Source organism: Salmo trutta, chromosome 25 (genome assembly GCF_901001165.1).
Source record: "Salmo trutta chromosome 25, fSalTru1.1, whole genome shotgun sequence".
Lineage (NCBI taxonomy): Eukaryota > Metazoa > Chordata > Actinopteri > Salmoniformes > Salmonidae > Salmo > Salmo trutta.
In genome coordinates, this window is record NC_042981.1 from 37,752,796 (window position 1) to 37,765,518 (window position 12,723).

The following is a 12,723-nucleotide window of genomic DNA, read 5'->3' on the forward strand; positions in this document are numbered from 1 at the left end:
GGTCTGTGTTTTGTGAGCAACTAAAGTCTAGCTCTCAAGATGTGTATCAATTGGCCCAAATCTGCACAAACTGCAATTGACATCAGGAGCTCAAATTAGCATTCTGCCCTTAATGATGGAAGATTACGCAGTCTCGTAAAAAAAAACCTGCGGATGATACAAATCTGTAAATCAATTCATTTTTTTTATTCTTTCCTTTACAGGGAGATAATTGTCCAGACAATAAAAAAGAAAATGATAAATGCATTATAATACATGATTATTCTTTGGATTTCAGCAGAGAATTAAATTAAATCAAAATCCAAACTTGTGCTCAGATTTTTAAGTCTTTATATATACATACATACATGCCTACACACATTCGCTCCCACAGATATAGTAAAATAATACACTTCACGACAACAGGCAGAACAGAATCAGATACGCAAATCATTGATAACTCAAGACTCCAGGACGAGGCACAAACCAGAGCTGGTCTCAGGTCAGTCATTGTGTCTAAAATGGCACCCTATTCTCTATGCACTACAGGAATATAATACCATAGGGTGCCATTTCAGAAGCAACCGTTGTAGAAGAAGAGTTGCACAAACAGTCTGAAGATCCGGCCAAATTCCATTTCTGCCCCTTCCTCCTACCGCTTTAGTGTTGAACACCTGAGAGATGGAAGCTCAGCACAGAAATGGAACGTGGCCGGTGAGAGTTGGGGGGGGGGTAAAGAGGCTCTACTCTAGTTGATGTCTGTGTTGGGGAAAAACAGACAAGTTCCCCATTTAGAATCCTCTACTGACATGAGCTTCCATTGGCACATAAGCCAGCACCCGACTTTGTACAGTGGCAGTTTGTCTGATGTGGTCCACTGCTGGCTATGGACAAGCCACGTGTAGTGTGAAGGAACAGTCTAATAGTACACAGGTTTCTCCATGGCTGGAGTTTGAGGCTTTCTAGTTATGGAGTCTCGCCTTTGCCAGACTTGGTAGTCTGGAGAAAGCCGAAGATGGAGGTTTTTAGTTATTAAACCCAGAGAGGGACAGACAGACTGACGTGAAGATAACTTGTAGACTGAAGGCCACGTAAAGGCAGGTGTCATATTGCTCTGAGCCTGTGTTGCCATAGATAGTGATATATAGTATATGTATATATTGGAAAAGAAGATAAACAAATATACTCTTGAAACCCCCCCCCCCTTGGGCCTTGCTTATTCTTTAAATCATAGAGCATGCCTTCTGTGGAATGATACGGTAACTGTATGGATATATCCTTAATCAAGTATAGTCAAACTCAATAGAAAACGTGGTTCTGAGCGCGTACAGTCACAAGCATAAATGGTCATATGATGATGAAATTAAGTACTTATGCCACATGCTAGTCTGAACTAGGAAACTCCACATCTCGTTAAAGAGCTAACAGTTGGAAATACAAACCGGTAAAAGCTTCTGAATAATGAAATGTGTGTCTCTGACTTCCTGATGAGAAAGAGTATGAGAGAAAGAAAGAGCGAGGCACGGAAATAAAGAACTAGATAAGCCTTTAGTGATCTTAACCACTTTTCGGTCTCTGTGCAAAGAAGCGTGGACACGACAAAACCGAGGCCAAATCCATCCGATACACTATGGCTGCGTTTACACAGGCAGCCCAATTCTGAACTTTTTCGTTTTTCAGAGCTGATCTGATTGGGGGAAAAAAGATTAGAATTGGGCTGCCTGTCTAAACGCAACCTTCCTGCTCTCAAGCTTCATATAAACACATCTACTGTACGACACACGCACATACCCTCAAACTCAATTCCATCCCTTATATTAGCACAACGATGATCACTCGGTTAAAGGCTCGACACCAACTCAACCATGACAAACAACTTTAAAAAACACCCTAGCTCCGCTAACAGCGACGTAATGGGTCTGAGCGAATCGGGTAAAGTACTTAAGGCAACCATGACAAATAAAACACTTGCTCATCCCATCTACTAGACTATATCTCCCAACTGGCCAGTCATCGGCCCACTGACAACTCCTCTTTACTCTGTCCCATCTCAAGTGGTGTTTAAGGCTAAAGATCAAGACTATAATCAAGATGAACTCCCGATAAGGACTATAATACCAATGGTCAGATCAATTTACAGTTGCTATAGCAGCATCGTTCCTCATAGAATTACTTGTGCAATCAACAACTTTTTCCAGTATAATTTAAAAGGCTTAGTCTTTTTCACATGATAAAGGCATATGTCAACCATTACAATATATATCTATATATCATAGCAAATGTAGACCTTTCTTAAAGAAATGGCATAGCGTTGGGGCAAAGGTATATCTTACAGATCCTTCATTTATGTTGTGACTACACGCCATGCTTGCTGAATGGACTAGTGTTAAAGGTATAGTCATTACAAAATGACATTGTTCATAGACTACTTACAGGGTGAGGAAACAAGGTATGACAGCAATCCATGCTTTGGTTTAGTTTCCCTTGCACCGTTTCCACATGTCAGCATTTGTGGCACAAATCCCATTCAAGTCCTGGGATCGATATGAGCGTTTGTTGCGCATCATGTACAAAACATTTTATAAGTGACTTTATTGAGTTTCACAATCAATCATAGATACTGATGATTCAGACATGTGCGAAGAATGCTAATATCGGTCCCATGACTTGAATGGGATTTGTGCCCCAAATGCTAACATGTGGAAACAGTGCCAGGGAAACTAAACCAAAGCATGGATTGCTGTCATACCTTGTCCATAGACTGCTTACAGGGTGAGGAAACCAATGTGTCAATGTTGGAATTTGGGTGAAGTATCCCTTTAACGCACATTGAGTCCTGTCAGAGCTTGTGACTCAGCTCACTAGGTGAGAGCACACAGCTTATTTTAATGAAACTTCTGTCTAATAAAAATGATTTACTAGGGATCAATTAAACATAAATTAAAATTCCATAGTGTCCCTCATTACACATCCTTCAACTCTCAACCTGGAATTTGCATTCAAACAAATTTGCCCCTAAAACTTTGAAACTATATATATATAAAAAAGACATCTCCCGAAGTCATTGAGTCAGTATGTACATTTCAGACCCCATTACAGATCTGTGTCTAAAAATAACAGGTGAGCGCATGCGTAGAAGATTGATTTTTGTCCAAACACAAATCAAAGACCAGCTTCCATCCAACTTCCGCGCCACACGTCACATGACGTTAACACATTGATACGACGTTACACAACACCAGCGGTCCAGTCCAGCACACACACCATACATATATATGCCACTGCTACTTCCTCTAACAGTTCTAAAACCATAGCAAAATGGGTGCCTAACACAGATCACTAGAGTCACCACCAAACTAGGGATAAACCTCTACTGTGCAAAATCTCCTCCCTATGAGCAAGACATTGAAAAACATCTATTTAGTTGTTGAGAATATGTATTTTTAACCAATTTTGCACACCGGGCTTCTCCTCATAATGGAATCATCTTTCAACCTACTTCTCCACGTACAATTTAAAACCAATGACTGTTGCAGAAACCACGCCATCATAACGACGCTGCTTCCCCTATCAGATTAGCCGAAAACATGCACACACACACACAATTATTTGTCCACTGTACAACATTGCCATGGGTAAATTCAGCCTTTAAGGGCCAAACTTCTAACACACACAGGCGCACCCACATAGACGTTCATGTCCACTCTGCAGTCCCTGAGATCACCTTACACTTACACAAGGCATTCTCATCAAAGCTCAGAGGGTGAAAATCTAATAAACCACTAAGAAATATATTACAACGAAAAATAAACTCATCATGAAGGCACATTCTGGAAGAATCGATCATTTCAGATAAATGACTCCACATGTGGGCAACGGATATAGTCACTTTTTAGTCATTTAGTAAAAAGGGACAGTTCCATTGAAAAAGAGGGGTGTGTGTAAAATGGACAGTTCCATTGAAAAAGAGGGGTCGGGGGTTCCAGTCCAAGTCTGGTAGAATAGAGCCTCATTCGTTCAGAAGGATTCTCGAGGTGACCAGTTTGATGACATCAGAAAAAGTAATGTCATCACTATGGATCCTGAACCTTGGCCCGAGAAGAAACATTCTCCATTGGTTGCCCTGTGCGTCACTTCATACAGACAGCAGCACACTGTATAGTCACACTTCAGGTGCTGTGGAACCATTCAGGTGCTGTGCCCAATCCATGCCACAGGGGGCGCCACCAGTGCTGCATCCAGATAGGGAGACAGCGCACCAGGAGCAGGTTGAGTAAAAATCTTTCCTATTGAAATGAATCCAGACAGATCCCTATGGGTGTTTCCCTGTAGTGAGACAGAGGCATGGCCAGTCAAGCCAACACAGGATCAGCCTGTATCAATCAAATATATTCATAAAGCCCTTTTTATATCAGCAGATGTCACAAAGTGCTACACAGAAACCCAGCCTAGCATCTCTTGGCCAGGAGAGGGCACAGTACTGAAGTAGTGTTGCCAAGCTGTGGGTGGATGGTGGATAGGGGACAGGGACCGTTGTTACATTAGATGTGGTAGTATTGCATAGTTAGAAGGAAATTGATAGGAGTCTGAGTGAGACGGAGGCTTAGAAAGAGGATAAAAAAGAATGTGAGGGTTTTCTCGTTGATCCGAGCCAGGAGACAAAGTGGTGTGAGGAATAAAAGTCTCTCCCAGCCAGGCCTGTTTCTCTCCAGTTCAACTGCTCCAGGACTTGCGGTTCTCCCCTCTCCTGTTAGTGGACTCTCCCCGTAGAACGGGTTGGTAGAACTCGCCACTGCGCCGATTCTCCGGGTTCCATTTGGTGGAACGGTCCCGTCTGAGCACTCGGTCGGGACGCACCAGGACGCCGTAACCAGGGTTACAGCGGAAGTAGTGGTGCCCGCCTACGGAGCCATCGTTCTTACCTGGAGAGAGGGGAAGGCAGGAGAAAGAGGAAGGTAGAGGAGGGAATAAGGGGAGTTAGACAAGGAAGAGAGTTTTAGTACTTTGAATTTCCTAAACTAAGCACTGCCTACTTTGATGTGTATGCGGACAAGGACAGGGCCCTCTACATTTTCAGGTTACTTCCTTAGATTCCATTGCTTATGGTGTCATTATGTTAAGTCATGCGATTCCTTTGTGAACAGTAAACACACACCTGAGGGCGAGTCGAGCTCCACCCCGACCCACACGCCCTCTGCGAACTTCGTGTTGCCCACGTAGCGCACCGTCCCGCCCTTATTGGCTCCCACCGTCACGCACGCCCCCTCTCTCAGCCAATCAGGCAACACGAAGTCGCGACCGCCGTCCTCATCGTCCAGGATGATCTCCAACCTCTCCAGACTCCCTTGGCCTCCTCTTCCTCCCTCCTCGTCCCCCAGGACACGCTCCTGCAACGACTTCAGGTCCGACGTGCACACCCTCTGCACTGAGAAGGGCTTGTTGCCCGTCACCACGCTGTTGACGTTGGAGCCGGGACCGGTGGTGGCCATTTTGTTTTCGTACTGAAGAGATGCAGCAGTAACACCGTTCCGGTCAGCTCGCTGCTGCGGCTGGGGTCTGGGTAATGTAGTTTCGGGAGCATTACTCCCCTTCAGCCTCACCCCTGCCTCTTGGAGGGTGAGGGAGGAGGACGGACGGAGGGGGGTGGTGGGGTGGTCGCCGCCGGCAGAAACCTCGGACAGGGTTGCCGTGGAAACGCTAGTGGAGAAGTAGCCACTGGAGGCCTCGCTGATGGGGCTGAGGGGGTAGTCATGCGGGTCATGCTGGGAGGACGGAACAGGAGTGGCTTCAGGGGACTCCGACCACCTGTCATTGGTCAGGGCCGGGATCAGGGCTGTCCTCACTACCATAGCAACCTACGGGGAATTGACGGCAATCACACCTCAAAGACAGGGATTTAAGAATTATTCAACCCAACTCAAGACTGACCGGAGCAAACCATGACATCATACTGCCTGCCTATCGTTACCACCTCGACGACCACCACCGTCATCCTCGTAATGAGATCCTCAGATCCACTAGCTTACTACCAACCATAGCTTCATATTACAGTCAATACCACAGAAATAGAATTCATTCACTCTATTTATATGGTCAATACACTGTCTCAGCCTGAAGAGTTGTTGTAAATCTCTAACTAACTCAAACTAGACTGATCTCTAAACAACTAACTACAACTGGACTGGAACTTACCGGTTCTATCCGGATCCTGCTGTCTTCAGGCCCTGTCGTCTGCATGATGATACGAGGCATGTGCTGCCAGGGAGAGAGAGAGAGAAACACAACTATGTTCAATGGGAAAGAAGAAACACTTCAATGAAATACATAAGTATTCTTTCACATTATACATAACTAAGAGTTTAATATAAAAAGCCAAAAAGCTCAGCCGATTATATTCGGCTCTTCACAAAAATGGTTTTAATCCATACAGAATATTTTTTTAATCCATTGTGGCGTTATCTGTCTTTAAAGCGTGACTAACAAATGCAGCATTGAAGGAAGTGGAACCATGGCATTGCTACATCTTACTGCATTGGAAATACGTCTAGTCTATATGGAAATTAAACAGCAAGCTTGGCTGGGCCAAACCAACATAGTGTTCAGCGACTTTAGACTTTACTATATAGGCTATAGACATGGTATTAAATAAGCAACCCATCAACTACTTTACAGACAAGAGATGTAAGAAATCACTTCGCTATGTAAACCGCTCATGTTGTTCATCCACTTAGACAATTGCTTCCAGGTTTAAAAAAAAGAAATTAAAAAAAAGGCATTCTTGGAAAGAGATGTACAATTGTTTTCTGTCCAACTGTTTTTTTGTTCCTCTACCTCAGGGTTTCCCAAACTCGGTCCTGGGGCCCTCCCTGGGTGCACGTTTTGGTTTTTGCCCCAGCACTACACACCTGATTCAGATAATCAAAGCTTGATGATGAGTTGGTTATTTGAATCAGCTGGACAAAAAACTAAAATGTGCAGGACCGAGTTTGGGAAACCCTGCACTACCTTAGAGCACGTGGGTGAAACTTATTCGACGGAAGGGCCGAGTCTCTGCGGGTTTTCGCTTCCCCCTTGTAAGGAACTCCCCTCACCTGGTTGTCTAGGTTTTAATTGAAAGGACAAGCCGAAAACCAGCAGACACTAGGGCCCCCCATGGAATGAGTTTGACACCCCTGCCTTAGAGCAATGCTTACGAGGCGCCATTATAACACTAGACAGCTCGAGAAGATGGGGAAAGAACCAAATTCTTGGAGAGATGTAGGGAGTAGTAGTTCGCCTTCTGTGTTAAACCATTCACGTTTTACCTCCATTGAAGCTTACTTTTAGATTTTTATTGGGATCGCCATTAGCGACAGCTTGTCTTCCTGGGGTCCGACACCACGAAAAAGACATTACAAACAAAAATACTTTAGAATTGACATATATTTAAAAACAATAACATAGACAAGCAGACTTACACGCAAACATACATTACTGCACATTACACTACATGATCAAAAGTATGTGGACAGCTGCTCTTCAAAAATCTAATTCCAAAATGATGGGCATTCATATGGAGTTGGGTCTCCCTTTTGCTGCTATAACAGCCTCCAATCTTCTGGGAAGGCTTTCCACTAGATGTTGGAATATTGCTGCGGGGACCAGCTTCCATTCAGCCACAAGAGCATTAGTGAGGTCGGGCACTGATGTTGGGTAATTAGGCCTGGCACAGAATCGTCTAGAATGTCATTGTATGCTGTAGCGTTAAGAGTTCCCTTCACTGGAACTAACGGACCTAGTCCGACCATTAAAAACAGCCCCAGACCATTATTCCTCCTCCACCAAACTTTACAGTTGGCATTATGCATTCGGGCAGGTAGCGTTCTCCTGGCATCTGCCAAACCCAGATTCATCCGTTGGACTGCCAGATGGTGAAGCATGATTCATCACTCCAGAGAATGCGCTTCCACTGCTCCAGAGTTCAATGGCAGTGAGCTTTACACCACTCAAGCTGACACTTGGCATTGGGCATGGGGATCTTAGGTTTGTGTGCGGCTACTCGGCCATGGAAACCCATTTCAAAAAGCTCCCGACTAATAGTTATTGCTTCCAGAGGCAGTTTGGAACTCGGTAGTGAGTGTTGAAACCGAGGACAGACAATTTTTATGCACTACGCAATTCAGAAAATCAAATAAAATTGTGTTTGTCACATGTTCCGAATATAACAGGTATAACCTTACATTGAAAAGCAGCACTTGACGGTCCCACGTTCTGTGAGCTTGTGTGGCCTACCATTTCACGGCTGAGCCGATGTTGCTCCTAGACATTTCCACTTCACAATAACAACACTTACAGTTGACAGGGGCAGCTATTTGACAAACTGACTTGTTGGAAAGGTGGCATCCTATGACGGTGCCATGTTGAAAGTAACTGAGCTCTTTAGTAAGGCCATTCCAATGTTTGTCTATGGAGATTGCATGGCTGTTTGCTCAATATTATACACCTGTCAGCAACGGGTGTGGCTGAAATAGCAAAATCCACTAATTTGAAGGGGTGTCCACATACTTTTGTATATAAAGTGTACATACGCCTTAAAGACATGCTCTGGTACTTTGACGACTAGTATGTTTCAAATTTCCCGCTTAGGGCTGGATGTGTCAATGTGTACTTCATACATCCATAATCTGAGTAGAATGACTGTTTTACCTCAATTAGCTACGAAATCCCTAGTTTGAAAGACTGTTTTCTGGAAGCTGTGCTGCGCCATTTTCCCTACATTCCCCCCCACGTGGGCCATTTCATGTTCCAGCCAATGATATTCAACCCCTCGCCAATTGAGTGACAGGTAGCAAGAAACACAAAGTAGAGCCAGAGAGAGAGAGCAATGACAGGGTGCACAGATATCATATCTGCATATATGTGATGTAGTACGCAATTTTCGGGGACCACTTTCAGAACTACTGGCTCTGAGATTTTAGCGTTTTTGAACATGTGTAACTGCCATTTCTTGCAATCTAGCGCAAAATAATTTACTCTATTAGGGTGTGGTGCCTGTTCTTAAATGATAACAAATAAAGTATTTTTTATTTTATTTATTTTTGATATAGTGGCACAGCCAGTCCACATGGTAAGAAGCCTGGATTATGGCTCTATATAACACTGTGCGTTGCCTTGAGACCCCTGGTGGCATGTCTGTCAGAGCTATATACAGACAATTTGGTATCTTCAACACAATTTTTCATACAAGAATTGATGCAGTCAATCTCTCCTCTACTTTGAGCCAAGAGAGACTGACATTGAAAGGCAAGATGTGCTGCTCTGTTCTGGGCCAGCTGTAGCTTTTCAATGTCATTCTTTGCAGCACTTGACCAAATCACTGGGCAGAAGTCAAGATTAGATAACACTTGAGCTGGCAGGACTTGTTTGGTCAACTGTGGTGTTAAAAATGCTGAAAATCTTTTAATCACAGACAGTCTTCTCCCATCTTTACAACAATTTAATCAATATGCCTTGACCATCACAATTTACAAATGTACAGTCTAAGGTGAAACCAAGAAGTGTATTCTCCTCAACAGCCACGTCACTTATTACAAGATTCAACTCTAGAACTTAGGGAGTGACTTGTACCAAATACAATGCTTTTAGTTTCAGATATGTTCAGGACTAGTTTATTACTACCCACCCATTCCAAAACTGACTGCAACAAAAAAAACTCTCTCTGTTGAAGGTTGTCTTCCAGTAGGACAACAAACCCTAAAACACACAGAAGCACCCTGGAATGGTTCAAGAAGAAAACGCTGGACTGGCGATGGGTCATTAGTAAAAATAGAGAACAGTAAAGGGCCAAGAGAGCTGCCTTGCGGAATACCACACTTTACAGAAGCTTACATTGAAAGAAAACCCACTGTGTTCTATTGGATAGATAGCTCTCAACCAAGGATATAAAGCCATAACACAGAAATGTTTCTAATAACAGATTATGGTCAATAATATGAAAGGCTGCACTGAAGTCTTTTTTCAGCCATTTGTGTCAGTGCAGTGCATGTTTAGTGCTCTTCTCTATAAGCATACTGAAAGTCTGTTGTTAATTTGCTCACAGAGACATAGCATTGTATATGGTCAAACAGCTTTTTTTCCCAAGAGTTTGTTTTGAGATGATTGGTCGGCTTTTAGATGCCATTGCATCACAGTGCAATAATGACCATAATCCCAATAGACAGCTCCAGATCGCTCTACCCCCAGCTTCACCACCCCAGGTGTGCCTGTCTCTCACTGTGGAAAACAACTCTAAATCCCAAGTGGCAGGTGGGAATCATTTCAGCGCTGCACAGTGTATCGAGCAGTGTCTCTCTGAGAGTAGGTCTTATAACTAGTAATACAAGAGTGTGTTTTGTCAGCTCTGCTGGAAGCTGAATGTAACATTCACTAGTTTAGACACAACTTCCTCCGAATGCGCTAAAAACCATCGCCACTTTACTCCATTCCACTCAAATGCAGATAATGATAGGCCTTATTGTGATAGCAGCACCTGGTAAAAGGCCTGATGGATGAATTGAGCAAATCATCATGTCATATTATGGGGAGAGAAAAAAAGAAAAGGAAAAATAGGCTACATTGAAAAGAAGGCATGGATTTGAGCACTCATTTGGGAGTCAGAGGATGAGGAGACTGAACTACAGTGGAGTATAGACCCACATCAACCATACATTTTCTCTGGGCTCCCAGTTACTGATTGGTGTTGTGGCTAGAAACATGGTTTGGTTTATTTTGGGGGAATCACAGAAAATGGGAAAGGCTTCAGTGGGGTTACAACAGGGGTTCCCAAACTCGGTCCTAGCTCCCCCCCCCCCCCCACGCCACCTGGGTGCACGTTATACCAAATAACTAACTCATCATCATCAAGCTTTGATGATTTGAATCAGCTGTGGGGGGGTGACCATTGGTGATAGTCCAAAGGTCACTTGGTTACCTAAGGTCAGTGGGGTGTGTGTGAGCCCTACCTGTAGGGAGTGGGGCGAGGGGCGCAGAGGCTCCTTCTTGTCCTCGCGGGCAGGGAACAGGGACTTGAGTAGCTTGGGCATCTGCGGCACCAGGGCTTTGACTGAAAGATAAGAGGCAGCAAGCCCTGAACGACCTGAGGGGAGAACCGGTGAGGGAGGAGGAAAAGAGAGGGTGAGGCGCAGGAAGAAAAGATAGGGGAGGAGAAGAAAGGGAGGAGCAGTAGGATGAACCGGAGGAAAAGAGGAAGGGCAGGAGAAGGTTTGGAAGGTAGGGGAGGTGCGAGAGATTAAGACAGGAAGTTGAAAAGCAAGCCCAGGAAATGACAAAAAAAAATAAAACATGGCTGGACCAGGTCAGAGAGATGACAAAGAATTAATTAAAATAACTGAACATAATAAAATAAAGATGATTTTGCCACGTACTTACATATTATAATCCCTGTATTATAATCATGAAGATTGCAAATGAATCTGAATGATTAATTCTCATTGGCAACACAGCCATTAAAATGACATCGCTGAGAGAGTGAAATCAAACAAAGAAAAAAAAACAGGAAATGGTACTACTGTATGTAACACAGGTACATGCACACACCAGGGTTTCTGTTAGGAAAATGTGGTGTCAGACAACGTGACCGTGAAGATTTGAATTCACCGGCCATTTGACAAATTTATCGGACCCATATGCATTGGGTGCGTAACCCATTAGGACACGTAGGTACCTATACTGAAATAAAATATATAAAGCAACATGCAACAATTTCATTTTTTTTTCCTGAATTACAGATCATATTAGGGAAATCATCCATTTAAATAAATTCATTAGGCCCTAATCTATGGATTTCACATGATCAGGCAGGGGCACAGCCATGGGTGGCCCTGGGAGGGCCATAGGCCCATCCACTTGGGAGCAGAGCATGTGAGCAGAGTTGAGCAGTTGGAAATCCTTCTCATCGCTCATGGAGCGTTCTGGCGAAAAAACACCGCACAATCACTGGAAAAAAACTGCAGCTCCAAATTCGCTCCATCCATTAAAATCACAATTTAACCACCCATCTATTTTTGTGACTACTTGGACCTTCCATTTGGTTTTGAAGTATTGAAACCAAACCATATGGATTTGAATGAAAATGATTGGAATAAACACGAAGAGGTGAATGTAAGAAGTGTACATAATTTCAAATAAGTTACATGTCATATTAAACAGCATATAACCACTCTAAATAGGCCAGGAGCCAAACAGGGAGCCTAATGAATTATTTAGGCTATATTATTTCAATTACTTCAAGCCTTCCAAGATATACAAAGATATACAAGATATAAACAGGCTGGTAGGGAGATAAAGCTCTCAGCATTTTAACAACATTTAGTTGTATTAAATCATTATAGTCTGTAAATTGCGCATATAGGCTGTGACTTACTTAGAATTAAATACAAATGAACAAAAAATGACTGCCTTTGAATTCATTTTTAGAAACACGATTTTGGCCAGTCTGTGGTTTCAGGCTCATGCGATGGTCGCCTGGAGATCCGGCCAGCAGTGGAGAATATCCGCTCCACATTTGCAGAGCCACTGCATTACCGATTCAAAGAAACCCTGGCACGAACACACGCACTAATTAAAACACAGGACAGAGACGGAATCACACCAGAGGTCTACTGCACAGAAAAAGAGAAGGATGACAGGAGAACAGAGAAAAAGAGAGAGTGAATGTCAAGACTGAGGTAGAGTCAGCCAGTTAACAGAGCAGTCTCAGGGGGAGAA

General features: G+C 43.5%; 1 protein-coding gene across 6 annotated transcripts in view; it reads right to left on the reverse strand.

The window, feature by feature from the left end:
• Positions 1–3,402: 3,402 nt before the first annotated feature.
• LOC115162520 (kinesin-like protein KIF13B) overlaps positions 3,403–12,723 on the reverse strand; it is an 80,183-nt gene continuing 70,862 nt past the window's right edge. For 4 of the 6 annotated variants that reach the window (XM_029713887.1, XM_029713889.1, XM_029713890.1 and 1 more), the window contains exons 37-40: positions 10,959–11,092; positions 6,172–6,234; positions 5,135–5,834; positions 3,403–4,901 (exon numbers count right to left, since the gene is read on the reverse strand). In XM_029713887.1, the coding sequence (XP_029569747.1) occupies positions 4,693–4,901; positions 5,135–5,834; positions 6,172–6,234; positions 10,959–11,092 (1,106 nt within the window). In that variant the 3' untranslated portion in view covers positions 3,403–4,692. Of the gene's footprint in view, positions 4,902–5,134; positions 5,861–6,171; positions 6,235–10,958; positions 11,093–12,723 lie in introns of those variants that run through there. The other 2 variants (XM_029713891.1, XM_029713892.1) reach the window with 2 other exon arrangements.